Source organism: Tetrao urogallus, assembly GCF_951394365.1.
Source record: "Tetrao urogallus genome assembly, chromosome: 4".
Classification (NCBI taxonomy): domain Eukaryota; kingdom Metazoa; phylum Chordata; class Aves; order Galliformes; family Phasianidae; genus Tetrao; species Tetrao urogallus.
The window spans coordinates 63304231-63328390 of NC_136817.1; the positions used below are offsets into that span (position 1 = coordinate 63304231).

Here is a 24160-nt window from a genome sequence, read left to right on the forward strand (position 1 = left end):
TTGTCTCTCCCCAAAACTTCTCTAAGAACTCTCTCTGTTCCTTACTATTAAGTTACAAGTCTGGTATCTGAAATTCTACTTACTGTTTTCAGTGACCTTTAACCGGTTGTCTGGATATCTGCAGTATCAAGACAAGCTACAGAAGTAACAAGCCTATCAGACTGACATCTCTAAATGTGACCTCCAGAGTTCATTTAAAAATAAATCTATCACCTTTCCATATATTAGCTTGCTTCATTTAACCAACATGACACTGAAGTCCTCAGGCATGGTCTGCAATACCCACACCACAGTATGGTATTCTAGTAACACATGTGAAAACATCTATGAGCTAAACTCTTCACAGAAGTACAACCTAAGAAGTTCACTGGTCTAAAATCACAACTAAATAAACCTATAGTTGAGCATCTACAGGATTTGGGCTGACACATACATAATTTTAGTGACTTATGTAAGGAAAATTCTCATTCTCACAAGCAAGTTAAACTAAAAAGAAGCTTGTGATCTGCACGATAAATATGCTGTATTTACCACAGTTTCCTATCTTAAGCAATTAGACAAGATGTCACTAAAATGTACTGTAGGATTCAATCCACTTTTTGAAAATTAGTTTTCCTGTTCTGCTGAACTTGCATTCCTCTCTTCCCCAACTTTTGTCTAAAAGAAGTATCATAAGACATTAGAGATTTTTGTACACGTTCTTGTATACACGCCTGAAATCTGATTCACAGGGAAAGGAGAAATACTATAAGGCTATACTGACATGTCATGCCTCTGCATATTCCTTTGGGAAACAGATTTTCTCAGCATGCATTTTCACCAAAGTCTAAGTAGCAAAAGCAACTTCACATCTCTTTGCTTGAAACCAAAGAAGAAAACCCATGGCAATAAGCTCACATTTCTTTGAATATTTACAATAGTTTAATTTGATTCAAAGACATTATTTTTTAGTCCTGGAAATGGAAATGCTGACAAACTTAACTACAGCAATGTGATTGGTGCTGCTATAAATCCACCCAAACAAACCAACAACATAATTACCTTCCGATTATTCTGTTTATCCATCCTGAGTCTTTTCCTAGGTGCCTCCTGAACTTCAAAATCTTCTGTAGGTTCCTTTGTCCTCTTTTTTTGGTTTCTTTTATTTCCATGTAAGTTACCTTGGGATGGGGGATGGGGGAAACTTACATGAAAAATAATCTAAAGCCCACTTTCAAATTATTTTGAACTGATCTAGTTATTTAAGTTACTTTTCTTTCAGTCATTGTTTCTAAACATGGTTAAACATTAACACAGTTTGATGACCTCTTAATGCCTGCGGTCTGGTTTCTGTTGCTGAAGGTAAGCTCTAAACACTCCAAATCAACTGCTCAATAGTCATTTTAGAAAGATGAGTCTGCCTACATAAGCACTAGTATAAGATCTGAATATCACTATCCAACATTTGTTTCATATTGTCAGCCTGTACGTGGTTTTAACTCTTCTGCCACTTTGTAATAGTGCCATATCACGGAATCTAAGTTTTACATCTCCACGAGGGGTTCTCCAGTTGATACTGGTGAAGACACTGGAGATCAGCTTAAGGGGCTTCTGGAAAAAACAAGCTATCACCAATTGTACAGATTAATTCTCTCTTTTTGGCATAGCAATTCCAGATTCTTTCCAACAAGCTTACTTACGTTTTACAGGAGACCATAAGACCCCGTTTGTTTGTGAACCAAAATTCTTAAGAACAGATTCACTTTGGTCATTTTAATCCAAAACAGACTTATTGACACATCTATGTGATCATTCACTGAAAGTTCAAAAGCAGCTAGCTAAATAACAAAAGGTCACCAACTAACCTACATATTCTTTCCCTAGGTTCAGCAATTGTTTACACTTGCTCTATCACAAAAAGATAGGTTTAAGAAGTATACTGGTTCATCAGGATGAAATGACAACATCATTACACTCTCCAGTACTCTCTAGTTTATGAAGCTACAGAGTATTATTATTTCAAAGACTGCAAGCTCCAGGGGCACAAATATGTAAACTGAAAATTGCCCTACAGCTACAAGTATTCCATTCCAGTGGGAACAAATAGTTGTAAATATTAAAAATATAGTAACTTGAAAATATGAATAATTTTCAAATTAATGTTCCTATCTAAAAAAACTAGGACTCTGATTTCATAAAGCAGACTGATGTGGCTCCAGGAGAACCTGCTACTTACAAAAAGCCAGTAAAACAAATCCCACAGTATTCTTCCAAGTTTAAGATAAGAGGATTTGGGTAGGGAAACAATTCAATTGACACGTTTTCATCTTAGATAACTATAAATGTACACAATATATGTACTAGAAAAACCTGGTACAGGTACAATTTCAATTACATTTCTTGCAATATGACACTGAGGAAGTTGAACAAAATTCAGCACTACAGCATTTAGATATTTAATTTGGGATCCATTAAAACTCTATCGTCAAGGAAGACAACATCTGAGATAAAATAAAGAGATTATGATACGTGGGCGATTACATAAAAAAATACACTCAATAGCTACTTATAATGAACTATTTCACACAACACAAATTTCAATTACTTCTGGATCTTGATCTCCTTTTAGGTGAGTCTTGAAACACTTTACGTTTGGCCTCTCCAATATTCTTCAATGATGAACCTTGAGAGATACAGAATGTGTTTTTTTTTTAAACTGATATCCAAATATTTGACACTTAAATTTTAAAATTAAAAACTTTTCAATTTTCCACAAAATTATGTTACTTCACACACACACAGTTAACAAAACTGACTGCCATTTTTATACAAGTTTTTCCAAGTCTCACAAACTTTCAAACACTCACTCTCATTCTTGTCATTGCCCAAAGCAGCACCTGTTCGTTTCTTATACTTCCACATTGTCTTCTTACAGTGCTGAGAAACTATTTAAATTTGAAACGTGATAACTACTAAAAAATTGCTAAAATCCATGTAAATGCCAAACTACCTTCCTCCTTTCTCAAATACATGACTCAACAACCCTCAAATACTTTGCAAAATAATTGAGACTGATCATTAAATGCAAATGCTAGACAACAGCAACAAGAAAAAGGAAAAAAAAAAAAGTATTTGAAATCTTGTACAATGTCCTCAAAATTTTGCATAGTACAATAAAATGCCAAGTGAATGAAGGATACCGAATAAAGGTCAGAATACTTCTTCCTGAGTTGATGATGATGAGGTAATACACTACAGGTATTCATATGAAGAAGAGGTGTAGCACTGATCACTCTTCTGAAGCCATTTACTATCTACTCTATTTTTAAAAAAGCAACTCTAATTTTACTAGTATTAACACTTCATTTTCCCTTTCCAGCATCCACCTATAACAGGCAGTGGGTGTAATGGCAGCTGCTTATGGGCAAAAGAAGAATGAGAAATCAGCAATCTCTAAACAGTAGGAGGTTTACATATAACAACTTTTCAGAACAACGAGCAAGAAATGTAGACTTCATGGGTTGCTTTTATTGTAACCATTGGCATTCCTTTGCTATTGGCACAAACACCAAGAATTAAAACGTGGAAAACAGTGAAAGCTGTTTTCCCTACAGGTCTCAAATATGTGCTTAGTTTAACACCACTATGTTTATCAAATTTAGTTAGAGTACACTAGCACAGTTTTACGTTTACCAGAGTCTTCTTCAGATTTGGGAGAGGTCACTATGGCAAACTTTGTGTTATAGCGAGCTTTCTGTTTTTCACTAAGCATGTTCCACTGCGATTCAAGCAACTCTTCAATCTCCTCACTTGATGCATCGGGATGTTCAGCAACCACCTATACATGCAGAAATAGGGTTTTATTAAAAAAAAAAAAAAAAAAAAAAAAGAAGACCAGCGAAAAGAACGGAATTTGTTCTTCCACAGCCTCAGAAAACTGGATACAAACAAGTCTTCTAATGTTTCTGCTACAGATGGAACTACGTTTGAGCATTTTGTACCCATTATTATTATTTTTAATTACAATTTCTCTCTCTAAAAAGAAAATCTTTTAGCAGATTCAGAGTCATTAAGAACCACCTTGGAACCATTTGCCTTTTAACATACAGAAAATTGAGTACATATAAACCCTGTGGCATGGTGCTTCAAAAAGGTTCTATTATTACTGAATGAAGTTAAAATCTATCCCACAGAAAGCAGGCATATGATATTGGAATATGCGCTTGCCTATAAAGACATCCACCAATTTATAGGAGAATTCACTATTCATAGGGAATCTCCTATCTTAGCAGAGGGATCTACTCAAACTAGCATCTGAGGTAACATTTTCCTGTATTATTTTCTCATTTTATACCATTTATACAAATGCTAGGAATTCAAAAAGCTGTGCATCTTCTCTTAATATAAACACAATACACCACAGCCATCATCACTGAAATTAACTGACTTCCTAGAAACAAAAAAGCCAGAAACTTCTTCAGTATTTCCATACTTTCTCTTAAGGAAAGACAGATTTGATGAAGAAATCAGAAAACTCTAAGATTCTGCATTCTGCCAGAATGAAACAATACCTTGAAACACAGCCCTTGGTCACTGTCACTAACCAGCATCTTCCAATTCTAATCAGCAGTCCCACCACTTATTACTGTTGTGATGCAACCAATACCCCAAAATCACAGAGCAAAATAAAAAGTAGGCCAATAAAGCCAAGTGTTTTAACCTTAACTTCTTAGAACGGAGTATTTTTACATTAAAAATTCTGGTGTCAAGCAAGGTACAAGTGTGACTAAAGCTTCTCCAGGGGTTGGAATTGTTGTAATACCTTCCTTCCATTGAGATTAATTAGAGCCTAGTAAGAAAACACACGCCATTTTTCCCCTGGTTAAGTACTAAGATTCTTCTTCCTTTTACCTCATATAATTTACTTACTAATAGGACATTGACCTTCGGGGGCCTCTATTCAAAGTCTGATTAAAACTGAGAAGTGTCCAAAAAGTTACTGAGAGGAGACAACACAGACAGATCTACAAGATACCTCTTCTACACATCTCACTTCCTAAAGCAAACTAGGTAGTATCAGTTTTGACAACTGGCTGCTGACCGTATATAGTTTATCGTGCCCAACTAAGGCATAGAATTATTTAACTTTCTAAGGAATATCTACCTTTGTTTGCATAAACGACCTTAGTGGTGCCTCCAGCTTCAATAACATACAAATAAAAATAACTGTCAATCAAATAGGAAAGCAGTGAAATGACAGGCAGAAAAAAACCTATGCTTCTTAATAATTAGGGGACACACAAAGTCGGACAGCAACATCTTCATGCTATAACATTCCTCTCATATGTAGTTGATACAGTATATGTGAAAGTCATGTGCTTCTTCAAGATATTTTTCTAAATATGGACAAAATTATGAGAAGTCCTGGATCTACGAATTAATACCACTATAGGTGCATGAAACGTGGTGCTTAGATCAGGCATGTACTAGCCCATCCAAGTAAAGCAAACTACCTCCACTCTTACTTGTCTTGATATTCAACAATTTCTTGCAGAAAACTTAAATTGTACACCCTACAAATGAAATTAGTCCTTCATTTACCAATGAAATCAGTTCTTAATTTACTTCTAAAAAGACTCAAGGTCCAAATCAAGTCATTAACATAGACAATATGGCTTTGTCTCTCACTGAAAATGCCTTTATCTCAAGTCAAGATGCCTTCTAACAATTATGATGGTTGTATTTCACATAGGGAGAGTGCACAAGAAAGCCAACAGTATAAACTTCTTTGGTTTGCACAAAATACTTAAGTGTATCACTGAAACTATGAAAGCGTTTCAAGTTTAAATGCCTCCTTCCCCTATGGAAGCATTCCTGCTAAATCACTAAAAACATTCTCAGGCAGTTCATAGAATTGTAGAATGGCTCAGGCTGAAGGGAACCTTAAAGACCATCAAGATCCAAGCCCCTGCTGTGGGCTGGTTGCCAACCACTAGATCAGGCTGCCCAGGGCCCCATCCAACCTGTCCTTGAGCACCTCCAGGATGGGGCACCCAGCACTCCCTGAGTAAAAAAATTGTTCCTAACATCTAACCTAAATTTCCCCTCTTTCAGTTTAAATCCATTTCTCTTTGTCCTATCACTATGAGATCGTGTAAAATGTTTGTCCCCCTCATGTTTGTAAGCTCCTTTTAGGTACTGGAATACTGCTATCAGGCCTCCCCAGTGCCTCCTCTTCTTCAAGCTAAGCAAGCCCAACTCCCTCAACTTTTCTACATAGGAGAGGTGTTTCAGCCCTTTGATAATCTTCGTGGCCTTCTTCTGGATCCACTCCAACAGCTCTGCATCCTTCATTACCCTCAGTCCTCAAGCAGTCACTACTAATTTCTGAAAATTTCAACTATTCCTGTCCCATTCTCAGAAAATCAATACAGAAAGTAGTAATTAATAATAATGAAGCTGATATAAGAATTCTAATACAAGACTCCAAACAAGGTACAGTAGGAATGTATATACTTTAAAGATACCCTGAGATTATTAGAAGCCCCAAATGAGTAGTTTTTAGTCCTCCCTTTCCATTGACTGCTGTCTCCCTCCCAAGTCTGGGAGAACCTCTTCTAAATCCAGTTTTCCTTTTTCCTAAGTATCTATCTGCAAATACTTGAGGAACCATATTCTACTCTTTCAGATGGCGTTAACACAAGTAGCTTAGAAAGTGGTCTGGTTTTTAAGCTAATGTTATCACTCCATAAAAAATAACAGCATTTACAATGGAAAAAAAAAAAACAACCAACCAACTAAAAAATCTTATATGGACAGCAAGCCACGCAAATTGAAACAGATAAGCCAAACAGAAGGGAAAACACTGAACATTATTTGGATATAGTCTCCACGGTCCACTGAAGACACAAAACTGCCTTTTTAGAAGCAAGTTAACAAGCTTAAAGTGTTAACCAAAATTAGGTAGCAGGTATCTAAAATGCCAGTCACCTTCATATCAAGAGTAAGGAAAAATTAGACCCTAACGATCTTCATTTGATAGAGGGACTGGTAGCTGCTGCTATTTGTTATCCATCACTTTTGTAACCTCGTTGTGTTCTATGCACACAAGTGCTTCAGTATCAACTAGAATGAACTGCATAATTACATGGATTTGGGTTTTCATGACTGATTTTTATTAAAATGAATTCTAGGCAGAAAAGACAAGATGCCCTCTCCATATACGTAATATTTTGAAAGTCTAATTTAAACTCTGTAGAATATTAACCATTATAACCAGTGTGAATTTTCAAGTTTATGGAAGTTTCTCAGTGTCTCAAAGTGGCACGGAAGACAAAGCAATTCCTCAATGTTAAATACTGCAATATCCTTTGTGTTTTCCATCTATTCATTTGAGAGCTATAGTATAATCAGAAAGGAATGACACATGTTAACTGGTGCAGAAAATAAAAGTATAACATCAGAGACACAGTGTGTCTCTTCTGTGGTAAGATATGTGTAGCTAAAACCAATCATAATAATCTCATTTATTCCAGAGCAGTAATTTTATGTGCTTCAGTGTTGCATAAGGCTTCTTGTTGCATACCTTACAGGCCAAGGAAATACTCTCCTGTCATTACACAAGATGCAAGGTTACTTACAGAAGTGGAAATAGAACTCTCTCAAACATGAGACAGATGTTTCACACATACAGCTTTTCATAATGAATATATCAAAATCTGTGTTTAACTGTCTAGCTACAAAACGCTCTTGTTTCCAGAGCTAGCAAACTGATCTGCCAGTGTTTTTCTCAAGTAAACCAAACCCACTAGAAGCTATATGCACACTGTATTCATTTTCACTCTTGTCAGTATCATGAGTTGTAATGATCTAAAAAGATCCTTAAAATGAACTACAACTAATTCATCACCATACAGTATAATCTGGCTTTCAGTTTTTCTTTATGATGTTCCGATTTGTTAATATTTTCTAACACAAATATCTTCAATTGAAATCAAACGTTTAACAGTTGAAGTCCCTAACCAAGTCATCTGTAACTTTCTGCCTTTGTGGGTATTATAGAAAAGCACAATTAATATAAAACATCACAACTCATGGTTCCATCAGTGCATGGAATTGTGCTGCAAATGCAGCAGAAGGTTGTAAGGAAGAAAAATGACGTTCATGATTTTAAAATAGTGAGTCAGAACAATGATACCGCTTTTATACCTCTAACAGTCTTCCTATGAAGTGTTGATATTATGATAGTTATTTAATCTACCTTGCCCTGGAGTGTAGTCCTCTCAAGAAGGCCTAGTTTCTGTCCCAAGATACTGCACACTGACAGTGATTTTCATACACTTTGGTAACTGTTGAAGCTTTTTCTGAAGCTCAGCAAAGGACTCTAGGTAGGGAAATTGAGTTTTTGAGGAGTTAAGACATGGGAGCACACTGTATAATTTGAGCCACGTTATCAAAATGAATGCACAAGCTAACTACAAGTAGACGACCATAAGCAGCATCACCTTGCTCATATTTGCTGAGTGCACGTATAGCATATCTACACTTTACATATATTAAGAAAATTAAGACTAATAAAAAGGACTTCTAAATTATGCAGGAAGATACTAATGTGATATGCTTGAAGGGAACAGCATTATCACTATTTTGTTCATATTATTTATATACATTCTTTCCTTTCTCTGTTACTGTTTGGACCAAGATTTGATGCAGGCATACTCAGACAAACTCGGAATACTACAGATTCTAAAGTAACAGCTAGTTACCAACTAAAGTGAAGAACTTCCTTTAAGTACAGAAATGAGCAGAGGCAATCATCCATAGTAACAGCTAAAAGAGACTAACCTCATCTCTGTGCTTCTGACAAAAGACCAAAAACTGAGATACTGCATCGCCCTTTCTGCTTCGTGGAGTAGAGGCTGGAGTTTTCTTTCTACTGAGAGGGGAGCCTATCCCTCTTTTGGATTCAGCCTGTTCAGATGACTTTTGAGGAGTAGTATTCTTAGTCTCCAACTGACTGCTATCTTGTGCATCATCAGTGGCAGACAATTTTGATGTCCTTCTCCTCCTCTTGTTAGGAATGCCAGACTCCTTCACTGATTTCAGACTTTCAGTGGTTTCTTCATTTGAGTAAGATGACTCATCTACCTCCTCCTCTAAAAGCTCCACAGCAATGCCAACTTCCTTTGCCACTTGAGGATTAAGATGAGGTCTGTCCCTAATGTAAATGAAGGTGTATTTGGCCTTCCGTTCTTCCACTGTCATGCCTACTGCTTCACTTGCTTGCTTAACACCCATCTCCCACTGCGGTCGCAGCTTCCCTGAAACAGGTTTTAACATCTGCAAAATAAGAAAATACTGTGAGAAATGTGCTTGTTTTTCATTCCAAGATACCACCATCAAGAAAAAACAATTCCAAGAGACTAAGTGTAATGTATATTTACAATTCAGTTATTCAAATGGAATTATGCTTGACAGAAATAATACCAAGCATTAATCATTGACAAAGCAGAACAGAAATGACTTTTAATAAGTAACAGTAATGTGCCACCCCTGCTTCTCATCTATACATAAAATATAAGATTACGTGCCAGCTTCAAAGCTTACCAGAATATCTATTTACATCTATACATACCTATAACAGTAAAATAATAAGTCTGAAAATCTTGCCTTTTTTGGTAGCCTCTTACCTTTATTTTCTCTGCTTTAGTGAGGGCTTGTTTTGCACTTTCCTGGCATAATTGTTCAAACTGATCTTTTCCTTTGAAAGGCACAAGGCTCTTCTCAAATATCCAGGCTCGTTCTGGAGCATCTCCAAAAAACTGAACATGATACTGACGAAAACTCTTTTTCTGTCCTGAAAAATAAAAACAAATGTATTTAAGATCCAACTGAAGTTATCTAATTTTTGCAAGCTGCTACATTTATTACAATGACCAAAGCACAGTACAAACAGTTGACCTTCGAAGCACCCACTTGCTGGTCTTAAAGTCTCTAAGTAATGAAGTTTGACATAAAAGCCCACCAGTTTAGCCTAAACAAGAATATCCTTTGCTAAATTAACTTACAATCATCTGTCAGTGTGTTCCATGTTTATTAATTTATATGTAAGCCTGCATTCTTCTGAAAATGCTACATATGAAAATGAATTAAAAATCCAAGTTTTTAAAGCTTGAATAGTCTGTGCACTCAGCCTGATCTCCAATCTGCCTAAACTTCATCTTTTTAGTATTCTTGAATAGAAACACACACATAGCTGATTTGAACAATTGCAATAAAAACTTCATCCTAACCAAGCTTTTAAGGAATCAGAGCAAGAATGGTAAAGGATTTGTGTGGTGGATGGGAGAGTGGGAAGATGAGAGTACAATTCTGAAATTTAGACAAGAAATATTCTTCTAAATCATAAAGAGGAATACTGTCTCCTTCTCTAAGAAACAGGCTTATAATCCTTCCTTTCTAAAGATATCAGGTATTCTAACAAGAAAGGGGAATGGAACACTTTCAAAATTCATGGAGGAATTCCCACTTAAAAATGAATTTCTGAATGGCAAATGGTAGAGGTAAGGGAATCAGACTTAAAATATCTTCTAGCATCTCCTTCATATGTTTTCACATGCGGATTTGTTGTCTGCCAAGTATTTAGTTTTAGGGTATCCTTCAAAGAAAAGTTTCAATAGCACTAAGCTACACTTCTGTGCTTGTCAATCCTGCTAGAAAGGATCAGTTGCCCACTTTGGTCATTTTGTATTGTATGGTTTTTCAAGATGCCACCATATTAGTATGTGTAAGATGTAGCCTGTGAGAAAGAAGAAATCGGGGAAGGGCTTCTGTAGAGTAAGAATAAATAAAAGTCACAGTCATTGGCAACAGATGTCTTCAAACTAGGTCTCAATTTTGTTGTTTTTCAAAGGATGCCTTCTGCTTTAGTCAGCAAATGCTTCTACTTGATTACCTGATACACTGTATTATTACTGTCTTTTTTTTGTAAACCTAAAACCACTCTTTTTGTAATTACTCAGACAGCAGTTACTTTTCAAGGCATTTGATCTTGCCTCGAGATGTGGCATCTGGAACAGTAATAATATGAAATCAACCTAATTAATGGCATGAGCGGACGTTCTATTAACCATTACAACCATATATATACTATGTACATGAGATCTGCAAGAATGATGATGACTCAGTTGAGATCAGGCACAAGGCTTTAGAGGAACAGCACAGGAAAGGTTTTGGTCTGTCTGCATCATACATGCAATCCAATATCCTAATACACATTCCAGTAAATTCAGTAAAGCTTGCCCTCATCAAGAAAATTATTAACTAGAGATACTGAGCTCCAATAAATTATCTCTGATGAAATAAAGGATATTTTTTGTATTTAACCAGGATGCCTAAGCTGCTGATAGTGAGATGGTCCATGCTACATTTACAACGACTCCTTAAGATCGGCCTTTGATTATCCAGCAGCCCAGTACCAAGACAATCTACCTTTTGCAATGTAATACAGAGTATCTGTACCTGCCTAATTAATTAGTGTAAGTAATAGTGTCTGCTGATACAATAACTGAAGCTGTTTTTGAATCTGCAGATGTCTCCTGTGGACAGAATCCATAACAATGCTCCTGGATAAAATAAGGGACATTACTAAGGATTACTACAAATAAAGTCACCATTTTTGGCTCAAAGAATCCTGGAACCACCAGGTACTAAAGGGTTAGGAGAGTACTCTGTGGGGCTTACCACTATTCTTCTTCTTCTACTGTACCTTAGCATCTGTTCTTGTCCAGGCAGAGACAGGAGCTCTACTCTGAATCAGTATGGGCTTTCTTATATGCAAGCGTGCATCCTGCAAGCTGAAAGTTACAAACTTCTCAAGCCAAAGCAGCTGGAATGATGAAATCAAGTATAAACAGCAAGAAATTCAGACTATACATACTGTTGATCCTAATCCTAGAAATGACAAATACAAAGACCTAACTGGGGATTTCTATAACTCCCACATAAAAGAACTCTGCTGCTTGGAACAGAAGACTTTTGATGGTGTCTCTACAGTAAACACTAGTGGAAGATTAGACAAGATTGGGAATACATACTGATGTTTTGAAAATCATTAGAGTGCATTAATTAATTATGAAGGCTGCCCAGGAGCTAGTCAAGCTTTCTGGAAGAAAAGGAAAGCCCCAAAGCAACTCCAGAGTAAATACCAGAAAAGCCTCTCTCCCCAGTATATTTCTTCAAAGAGGTTGAATTTAATCGCTGAAAATATATGGGCTCCTCTTTCTGTTAACACTCCACAAGTTGGACTCAGAAATATCACACTTTATTTGCTACATCTGTTTTTATAGTTTCTTTTAAAAAGCTAATATAGAGATTCTTGATAATGAGGCAACAATCTCGCTCCTTTCAATGAGCAGAATTATTCAGCCAGGAACAGAAACGAGCTTTGTTTCTCTCAAAATCCAGCTCTTCTATGTCATAATAGATCAATGAGTGAAAAGACTAAAATCACAGAGGTTACATGATCAAAACTCTGAACGACTGCTACAGGAAAAATTTGTCCCAAGAATCTATAATAGCCACTTAGCAATCGCATGAATGCTTGAAGGGATCCCAAGAAGCCACTTAGATTACTAATAACATGGAGTCTACCTGCAGCTCTCTTTTGATTTAAAAGCCTATTACAGATAAGATCATGCAGTCTCTTAGCAATTCATTCCAATGCTTCACTGCCTTTTATACTTCCAAGTTGATCTTCACATGTAGTCTAAATATTTTTTGTTACTAAGCTCGCCTCTTTCCAGAGCAAGAAGCACTTATGCTTTTTCTCCTTTGCATGTTATTTAAGGGCAGTTAATGAGTTTTCCTCATCAGCTTAAACAATTCCGTTTCCTTCAGTTTGTTCTCACACTACACTGTTGTTTATGTTCCCTCAGTACCTTCTCCATTTAGTCCACATCTCTTGAAATAAGATGGCTCAAACTGGATGAAATGAACATGATGCAGCTACTGAAAAAGCAAAGGATCTATTTCATGTATTTTATGACCAGCATTATTTATGACAGTATAATTTTGGTCCTATGGCTGATACAACTATATGGGGCTATTATGACACTCAGATTTTGCCTGCAGTAACACAGCTTTGCATTCATTTTCCAGCTTGGTCTTCTACCACTGTAAAAATCTACTTACTCCTACTGAGCAGGATTTTTCAGACCGCACCCACAAAGCATCAAGATCACTCTCATTTCCAATCTTACACGTTTACATTGTATCCACATTATAAATTTGTAACTCTAATACAAATTTTACATGTGTAGTTTGTTTTCCAAGTTCTCAATGCAATCCCTGATAACAACTGAATGATGAAGGAGAAGTCCTTTTCCTCCCCAACTAAAAAGAACCCTCTCTTCCCTGCTCTTTCACATACATACAAAAAAAAACCAACCCTGGAAATACATACTTAAAGGCTTCGTAGTAACAAGTGAATGTCTTACTCTGTTCCTCGCAAAGGAAACTGATTCCTTTTCTTGACCTAATAAAATATATCAAAGTATTCAGGAGCATAAATAAAAAAAGCAAGGTTATGTGCTCCTACTTTGGTATTAACTTGCTTTTCCCCATAATTTCCAACTTCTTTGGATTTCCATTAGCAGGTTTTCCAAACTTTCAGTAAAATTTGAAATAAACTTAGCAGAAATTCTTTACAGTGTTCAGATGGAGCTAAAACTAGTGAGGGATGCAATGCAAAAACACTAACTGTAAATGCAACAGTAGCAAATGAAAGCCTGAGGAATGTTCACAGTTATAAGTACCAGAAGACACTGAATAGGCTGAAATGCTCTATGTCTTTTTTCCCTCCTTTTTTTTTTTTTTTTTTTTTTCTTTTTTCTTCTTTTTCATTTGGTAATGCCTACCCCAAGCCTTCAGATTCCACAGTCTAATGACCAGAACTGTAAGAATGAAGCACCACCCCGAGAATACTGAGGAAGCACTTATGCAAATTGGACATATATTACATTATGGAACCAGATGGGATGCTTTAGAAGGAGCTGAATGTGTTGGCCAATGTAGTTGAAAGTTGATCTCTGTAATTTTTGAAAGGCCAACTACGGATATCCCTGACGACTGGAAAAAGACAAACATTGCAAACATCACACCTATCTTCAAGAAAAATAACAATCTGGGGAGCTACCAGCTCAGCCAAATAATTTAATGCCTACAAGATAATAGAGCAAATCCTGTTTGAAGAGATGTCCAAGCGCTTGAAGGAAAAGAAGGTGGCTGGGAACAGCCAACAAAGATTCACCAAGGACAAATCATGCCTCATCTGTTTATTTCCTATAAGGAATAAAGGAAGGGCAGTTTTTTTAACTTGACAGCTAAAATGGTTTCCGTAGTGCTCTTAAAACACTACATAAGAGATGATTATGAAAGAGAGAGAGAAAACTGGCTTAGCCATCAAGCCTTTATAGTGTTGTGAAGAGAGATACAGAGTCCAACCTGTGGCCTTTACTAGCTGAGTCCATCTATACTAAGGCAGACACTGATTGACATCTTAATAATAATCTGGAGAAGAGCAGAGCACACCTTTAGCAAACTGGGGGTGATTCTAGTCAAAACAACACTGCTGTGCAGAAGAACTTATAACACTGCAGAAACAGGCTGATAGGAACCTCATTAAATTCATCTAAGTCATATACAAAGTCCTGCATCTGAGATGGGATAACCTGATACAGTAGTAACCAGACAGATGCTGTCCAACTAGACTGCAAAAAAAGGTGCAGGATCCTTGCAGACATCAAATTAAACTTGAAACAACAGTGCAACCTTGTAGTGAAGAGGGGCAGGAACTTGCATTAGCAAAAATAAAGCCTGTCAGATATGCTTACTGCCTTCTATTTAGCCCTCGTGAGACCTCTGAAATACTCTACCAAGTTTTGGGTTCCCCAGAACAATGAAGACAGGAGCCAACAAGAAGCTAGAGTACGTGATGTACAGTAAGATGTTCAGAGAGCTTTCACTTCTTAAGTCTCAAAAAAAACCCAACAACCAAACAAAAGAAAACGAACCACATCAAACCCACTGACATTTGGAGAGATCTTACTGCTGTCTTCAACAACTTAGGAGGAAGGATATGCAGAAGAATGAGGCAGACTCTGGATTAACGTGGTACTAATATAAAAGGTTGTACAGTCTCCATCTTTGAAGACATCAAACACTGTGCTGGAGTAGGCACTGTGTACCCTGGTCTACCTTAGAGACCATACAACCACAAGGGATCCTTTCTAAGCTTTATTACTTCATCATTCTACAACCAGCACAGATAAGCCTCTACAGTTTAAGGAATAAGAACTGAGTAAGAAGCTACAAATGAGATGATGAATAAATGGGTAGAGATTCTTACCTAAGAATTTCAATCAGTAGTGCCTGCGTTTAGAATCAACTTATGTTGCATGCAGATAACTATTGATTCCAGGAATCAAAGAAAATTAAGATGAATTAGAGGCTGCTTTTAGTAAAGCATAATCATTTGGGATTATTTAACCCCCATGAGTTTTCAATAAAATATTCAGCCTATATCACTGCTCAGAACATCTCCACAAAAACAATGGAAAGCATGTATCATCAGGTAACTTTTTAATAGGATTTCAAACAGTTTCACAGATCAAAACTTTGATCTCTTTTGGATAATATTTAAGTTAAAAAAACGCAAAAAACGAAACACCAATATAGTAGAAAAACTTAAGACTGCTATATGCTCAAAAATAGTGCTTGCATGATTTTAACATTCCTCTTGACAGTGATGAACTGGTTCAGTTACTGATACAAACGAACAGACAAAATGAACAGAACTTTCCCAAAATAATGTTCACATTCTGAAAGAAATCCAGATGTCTGTAGCATCAGGGACATACCTTTTAGTTTAGTGTAGGAATGAAGAATAGGATCAGCAGAAACCATACATGGCCACCAAGGAAAACCCGATACTTTTGACCACACTAGATCTCCTATATTGTACTTCAACAGATGGACTTTGTCATCTTTGATGGTACTTTGTGTTGAATCTCTCTTAGCAGGAGCCTTAAAAAAGAAAAAAAAGGGAAAAATATTATCACAATTTCTCCTTTAGATACACTCTAGAATTACTAAACATCACACAAAAATAAACAACAAAGTAATGTTTGTATTCTGTTTAAACATTCAAGTGAAATGAAAAATCAGTGATAATGAAAAAAGTAAGAAGCAGCACTCTAAAATTTATAGCATTTGCTAGCAGACAATAATTGTATTTTATACATAACAAAAACTAAGTCACGTTTCTTCTTCTTTCAAGCAAAAAAATCCCAGTTCCATTTGCTCTTCTTTTTAGTTTGAAATATTAGCATGTAAGCTGTGACCTGCCTTTATTGTTCTGAGAAACTGCTGAGAGACCATCAGGAAGGCTTGCTTTAATGTCAAACACATTCACTGAGCACCAACTGAAGATGCAGAAGAGTCAATCTCAGTTTTTACTGAACATTATCAATCAAGTTAAGTGCTAAATAAGCAAAAATTCTGTTCTGGATTAGAATCTAGAATAGCTTGAAATGCCTAGATGTCTATACAGAAACAGCACGTATAACCAGTCAAGAAAAAAAAGAACCCAAATTCTACATTTTTTTAGCTCTCTTTCTACATTGTAAGGAAAGCATGACACAAACCCTAGATCCTCACACCCTTTAGCAATGTCTTCTTTTCCCGTTCCAGTGTTAGTAGCAGAAGTTTGTGAGAGTCCGGTTCATGCTCTAAAGGTAGGTCAGTCGCTGGAAAACTGTCACAAATCTCTTTTCATTTCAGAGGATAGATTTAAATAGTACAAGGGCATTTTATGTTTCCCACTGACAGGTACATATTTTTTATTATTTATAACAAAATTCACCAATGAAGACATTTATTTAGAAAATAAAATTATGTCACATTCTATGAAGTTACTGACATTCTTTTTATCTTCATTTGTTCTATTTGATGTAAATAACAAATGCCCTTATCTAGGTAAACTTTAACACTGGATGTGAGAAAGAACATTTCTCATTGAAGGTATCTGTAAAAATAATTACTTATTTGCTTCTCTGTTATTCTGTATTTATGTGTAATGTATTATATTAGTCATCTTCTCTACTACCAGCTCAACAAACAGAAGGCAGAACAGAGCTTCAGGCCTTCAGTGGATTTAATGTTTGAGTTGAAACAAAATTCTGTTTTAATTAATACAAGTGGCAAGAGGAAAGAGGAAATACTGTTAAGAACCTGACAATCTACAATGTGGAAATGTGTAGTATTTGAAACATCATGTTGAATCAAAACTGACAAGGTTATCTTATAAATAGACTTTTAAACCCAGAGAACACCATTAAGACTAACGTTATTTTCCAAAACCAAACAACAAATCTTTGACACACTGCAACAGCATCGAGGATTTTTAGTTCTCAAACACAGAAGTAGATCCTGCTAGAAAACAAACTTAAAGCTCACTGCACTGAGAAACTCCTTTCCTCAAAGCTTTTAAAGCTTCTCCTGGTAAACACACATGAAACTATGTCATCTGATTGTTAGGAGCAGTTACTCATCCAGTGATTCAGCTTTTCTGATGAATTTAGACTTGGTTCATGTGCCTGCAGCAAGAGCTGTGTTCCCATGTTTCAAGGTTTTTGGCTCTCTAAGGAATCTGCAAGACTGTCAGAAAACCCCTGCTGCTGAGCTTGCCTCAAGTCCAGCATTCTCAAAAGACCTCAAAGATTCTAAGCAGATGTGAAAAACCAAATGCTCCTTCTAGCACTTAAATATGACACAAAAAGTTAAGCTTAAAAGCTACGAATCAAGAAACACGTATGCTAAGAAAAGATCCAGAAAAACTATAATCTTGAGATACAAAAACGTACTTCAACATTTAAACAAAATAGATGGGATGAAAATATGTTCAGAAAAATCTAACTAATTGAAAATGTGAAAGTTATTCCAGATTCTTAATCTCATTTTTAATTTACAAGCCCCAGTATTTTTCAGAAAGTGCAACTAAGCTGAAAAGATTTACAACTACAATCTGAGAGGGATCTGGCTGGAATAATGAAAAGGCTCAAACAGTGCTTCTTAATGCTGCGTAATCTAAAAGGGATGGCACTACAGGGGTGAATATTGCATTTCAACACATCTACAGGCGAGTCATGAATTTTAACTTCTTTGATGGATCATGATTAAAAAAACTGGGAAAACGACAGCCCTCTGATAAAAACTGCAAGGCTGATCTATGCAATACTTTCTGTATTTATGCTTTCTTTTATTGATAAAACGTACATACTTCAAAGGATGGCAAAATGCAGCACAGAATTCTACAAGCATCATTTTTTTGAGGAGGTCTTTTATGAGGTTATTTAAAAATGTAGACTGCACTGTTGTGAGCTCATTCTTATCCATCTTCCTTTCCCACTCATCCTGATTTCATTTGATTTCCTCATTCTTGCAGTTACTCTGATCCATTTCATAGGTACCTCAACTATAAATGGTGAAGTGAAATGCCTGGCACATACTTCTGAAAGAAGCAGCTCTCTGACACTAACAGTCTCCTTAATATTTCCTCTGTAAAGTATTTCTGCACACTGCCAGCATAGCATTAGAAATCTTAAGTTTAGAAACTTAATTAAAGTTACTTAAAAATCATCAAGAAATGACAGACACTAGCAGGCAGTCACACACATTTTACTCCAGCTTCCAGGTTGTTTTGTTTGTTTTAAGATTACTGCTGAGATGGGACGGAGAGAGCATCTCTACAAAAATCTCTGTTATTGTATGAACAGGGCTGGAGCTTTTTCAGGAGACACTTGTATTGTACAGAAATAAGCAATGTCGCTTGCAGTATTTTTTCTCTGGAGGAAAACAGGAATTGTTGTTAGGAGAATTTTTTTAAGCAATAATTGAGTATCCCTAACAATACGCAGTTAATGCACAGGCATCATTGTGCATCTGTAGAACATGGAGAGGTAGGGCTGGAAGCATTCCTGTGGTGGTCTGTGATGAGCAATTCATACTGCTCCAACAGTAGATCAGTTCTTCCTTACTTAATGATACTTAAACAGGCAAAATAAGATGAAAAATTCCTTGTTTAAGAACACAACTGTAAAGTGAGGGAAGCTCAAATGAGTCAAACTAAAATACTTTTCCCTCAATTCCTGCCTGAAGTGGAAAAGATACAGGCTTCCTTAAAACAGTTCAAATTTCTAATGAGATAACCTACCCACAAATGTAAACAAATGGAAGTCTGTAGGAACAGTTCAGGAGCTTCTATCTTTTCTACTTCTACCAATAATTTCAGTGGCTTTTTTTCCTTTTTCAAATACTGAATTGCAGAGAAGTTACATAAATAGGATGGCTGAATCCCTGGTGAGCAGGTGATGACTGAGGATCACGCAGGGCAGTCCCGATGCTGAACTCACAGGCCACCTGACAGGCTCCATATTCCTTAGTATTGCAGCCACTGGTTTCAACAGAAATCTCTGGCTTTCTAGATTTGAACCCTAATGAAAGCCTTGCTCTGAAAGGCAGCTAGACAGATTTCAAGTTTATTTTGTCTGGGGGACTGTGGAGTGTGGAACAGAATAATTCAATTACCATAACTGAGTTTTTCTGCAAGAAATTACGCCTTGAAGAATACCAGCATTCTTAAAAATTCATCCAAGACAGCAACTGCAATAGGCTGAGAGATACCAAAGAAGAAAAGCATATTTAATGTCTTCCCTCTTCTCTTAACATTTCCAAGATTTGTTTGCCATATCTCTCAGCACTTTCATCATCACATAAGTGATGAGTGACAGGCAGATTGACAGGAATTCCTGACACTTCTGTTAGCATTCTACCAGACCAAAGAAGTGAAATGTGATGGCTTGGTCATAGAAAACATTTGCATTTAATTAACTTTGCCTACAACCCATCAAAAGAATTCATCCAGTTTTCATTTAATTCTGGTCTGACTACGAATACGAGGTGACAAGAACACATTGTGTGTGATGGGTAAATTTCAAAGTTTAAAATTATTTTAAAGCAACTACAAAGCACGATGCATTTAAGAACAATGTCGTTACTGCACTGCATGCAGAGCTTCACATTTGTTTGTAGATTTGTTATGAAAGCACTATGATCAGTTTGAAGCTGGCAAAGGACTCTTCTTTTAAAAAACAGCTACAAGGCTTACCAGGTGACATCACACTGAGCTAAGTTATCTATTCTGAAATTATCAGTGGTAAAGACTAAAGATATTAATATAATAGCAGATATTAATCAAATAGTAATGATCTATTTAGTGTACATGTGCAAGCACGTGAAAATTAATCCCTCAAATTGATTGTGAATTAACTGAAGTGTCAAAAAGAACAGTGTTTCACTGAACTAACTTTGGAAGCGACAGAAATCGCCAACTTCTAACTGTAAAATGTCACCAGGGGATGAGACAAAGAACAGTGCCCAGGAGAGAGACTGTATCACCAGAAAAGAGAACATTTAAGACATATGAAGACAGTACACATTTTATTCTATTCTAACGGGGAAGCACTGACACTGAACAACTTGCAGGCATCTTCCCTCCTGTTTTCACTTTCAATTCAATTTGTGTGAAAGTAATAACAGTTTGTAATCCTGCACCAAGAACTTCTCCTAGGCCACCCTATACATACAGACTGCTGGAGGTCCACTTGCACTCTGGAATAAAAATTTGCTAGCATTACAAAGGATCTAGGACAAAATAATCAAGGTTCCAAAACAGAATATATGCAGTTGAAATGTACTTCAAATCAACATTAGAACACAGAAACACAGTCTAACTTTTTTCTTCAACACGAAACAGTGCTCATTGACCAAGACCACGTGTTTTTCCAGTCCTGCTATCTATTAGTGAGTATTAGTGGGTGAAATACAGCATATTTTTTAGCCTGGATTTGTGTAATAAAGATAAAAATGAGATGTTTTGTCTTCTCTTGCCTCTCTAGCAGGAAAGATAGTGAACTAAGGAGGTGGCTATAGAACTCCATTCCTTTGAGAAGTTCAGGAGAGATGGGAACTTGCCTGAAGAAAAAGTGCATAACAAAGCAGAAAAGACTCACATTTTGTCACCTAGATTGATCAATGACCAGATTCACTTTCAACAAAGACACTCCCTACAAAAATACAAAGATTCCAAGCTTATCTTCCTTGAGAACCAACCATCCCAATTAGCTTCTTAGGAAAGCTCTTGCTTCCTGAAAAATTCAAGTCTCTAATTTGACAAAGGACAAATCACTGTTCAGCCTTCAGGCAATAGAATGGAAGGATGCAGCTACTTTCCTAAGGAGTTATGTTCTGTCATTTAGGACACAGAAGCGGCTTCTTACTCTCATTAAATGCGAAAAATCTCATTAAGTCACTTCAAAACCAAAAATCAGAATCTAAGCTTGATTAAAATCAGTGCAAATCCCTCAATATATGCTTCAAATGAAAAGGTTAACAACCCAAGATTCTGAAGTGAGGCCAATATTTATTCTAAATGATTCTAATTAAAAACAGTATCTTCATAGAAATAACCACATCAGAGATGGTTTTTTTGAAACAGCTCAATTATTGCTAGAAAATGGAGAAAGATGAGGAAACATGAAGAAAGAAGCAATGAACTGTTGAAGTTTTGTGTTTCATCTTCAGCACAACAGAAAAGGACACCATACAGTATCCAAAGACTGCAGTTCTCAAAAGACCATTGCACCCATGTCTGCAAACTGTGCCTTGCTCCAAACATCTGTAGTACGTCTGCAAAATATGCATCACGTTGTGTAGTGAGGTACAGACTGCAGGGGAAGTGGACATAAAAAGCTCATATCAAAACAAGATGAACAGACTATATTGGGGTTCTCTTGTTAGCTTTTCAATTTCTAACTGTTCTAATACCAATACAGATACTTTGCTAAAACCATTCTTATTCAGTTTTTACAACAACTATGTCCAAGTTATCTTTTCTTCTGTTACTAAGCACCTGAAAAAAGGGGGTGTCAAGATCATGGCACTGTGAGGAATTACCTCTGAAGATAGTAAATTTGATTCTTCCCAGCACAACCGCTGTTGGTTTTTCATTCTATGTGACCATATGATGAAGCTATCAAATAGGAAAACCAAAAAAGGATAGAAAAAAATAAATAGATCTCTGCTCTACTTGTAAATCCCCTAAAAACTTTGCTGGGATGGCTGAGGCTCTTCAAAAATCAAATACAAGTTTAATTACAGTAGCTTTCTTTCCTCCATTTCTCTCCACAAACTCATCTAGAGCAGCTCATGACACCATGCAGAATCCTCCCTTCTGAGATGAAAGAAAGCAGAAGACAAAAAAAAAAAAAGTTTAGACAGGGATTCATAATTTACATTATGGATTTTAAAATAAAAGATCAAATTTGTATTTCAAATCAATGACATTTCAATTATTTTTTCTGGCTTTGCTTCCCTCATTATCGAGTTCCAAGCCGATGGCATGTTTTCTAGATGTTTTTACAGTTAAAAACAAATCTGTCTATCCAAGTCAGCAATCTTCCCTTACACAAACACTACATGAGCAAGCAGTTTAGAAATAATCTTCACATGGCATTTCACTAACTGGGACGCTATCTTTTTTTCACAGTATAGAGTTGAAAAGAAACAGATTCAATCATTCACAGATAGACCCAGTAAGATAGAAGTTCTGGAACACTTCCCAACCCTCAATCCTTCTGCAAATGTGGAGAGCAGCTTCATTCAGCAGCTTTGCTAAATTTCTACATTTACATTTAGATGACCTCTTAAATCACAAGCTACTGGCTTACTGCTGAAAGGTTCCATGTTCCAAAAAATCGGTATTTAAATTAGATACGGCGTGATCAGAACAAACGAAACTTTCTTTTATAGCAAGTATTATAAAAAGATTTCTGCCTACACTCAACTTTTCCAACATTCGCCAATCCTCAAAAGTTTTAACTGTGGTATCTCAGTACATAAGACACTGTGGGTATGAGAGCTACAGAAGTCTGGAAAAGCACCATGACAGAGCCATGAGGAAGTTTAGAACAGGAAAGAGTTTTTTCTGAAGAATTCCCCTTGAAGTTTCACACAGCATAACAGAAACAAACCTGAATCATCTCAGCACACACGCACATTTTCAGAACGATACATCCACACGTGTTCTGCTACCTTGCTTGCACAATGTTTTCACGCACATTCCAGATTAGAACCTTATGAGGGCCCCCATTCTTAGCACTCTTCTAACACCCTTGAGTTAGGGTTGAGTAAATAGAGATAAATGCGGTTGAGATTTCCTGAAGCACTTTGTTAAACAGATATGCTCTTGGTAGCTCACAAAGATCCAAGGTAGCACAGGTAGAAGTTCAGAAATCCTAATGCGCTTCGTGAAAAAACCAAAGCCCAGATAACACCACCAAATCCCAGATCCCCCAAACATTGTCTTCTGGTGGAGACAGATACTTGTCTCTACACTTCCTTGCCATAAGAACACTTCTGAAAGAAACAGTTTAGGTTTAAGGAAAACAAATGCTGATTTGGTGTAAAGGACGTCCATGGCAGAGTCCAGATACTACTTAGATTTTTAGAGTAGGCCTTTAAATTGAACACTGCACATAAAAGCAGGCAAGAGAGATTTCCAGGTAAGTAATTTCCATTATGTTGATACATGCAGCTGGCAGGTCCTCCAGTTGTACAGGTTAAACACAGGAGTATCAGTGGGTTAATCAGCCCAGTGACAAGTGGGAAAAAAACCCAAACATAACCTTGATTTGGCAATGATGAAACATATCTCAGAAATGTTTCTCATTTTCAGCAATAAAGATGTGCTGAAAACACCAATTGGGAGTGCCCCAATCCCATATAAACAAGTTGGTCATTGCAGTAAAACATAGTAAAGAACAAACTCAAAGTGCTATCATTTCCATAAGATTAAGATCCCAAATTATTTTAGTTTGTTGCAAGCATTCTCAACATACATTCAAATTTACAGTTATTTATCCACTTCCTCCCTCCTTTAAAAAAAGAAAAATGAAGCTTTTCTATCATTAAGTGCCTCAAGGCCACAGATTCATCATGTAAAGGAGCTGGGCTTGCTTGGCAATGGTCTGTACAACATCCAGTTTTGCCTCCTGTGATAGATTTC

At 36.5% G+C, this 24160-nt stretch overlaps 1 protein-coding gene across 1 annotated transcript in view; it reads right to left on the reverse strand.

Annotated features, from left to right (window-relative positions):
• Positions 1-24160, reverse strand: part of NSD2 (nuclear receptor binding SET domain protein 2) — a gene marked incomplete at both ends in the record, with an annotated part of 58719 nt that overhangs the window by 27232 nt on the left and 7327 nt on the right. Inside the window, 6 exons of the mRNA XM_079534857.1 lie at positions 1042-1160; positions 2585-2662; positions 3673-3817; positions 8824-9318; positions 9669-9835; positions 15897-16062. Coding sequence (XP_079390983.1) covers positions 1042-1160; positions 2585-2662; positions 3673-3817; positions 8824-9318; positions 9669-9835; positions 15897-16062 — 1170 coding nt within the window. The remainder of the gene's footprint in view (positions 1-1041; positions 1161-2584; positions 2663-3672; positions 3818-8823; positions 9319-9668; positions 9836-15896; positions 16063-24160) is intronic.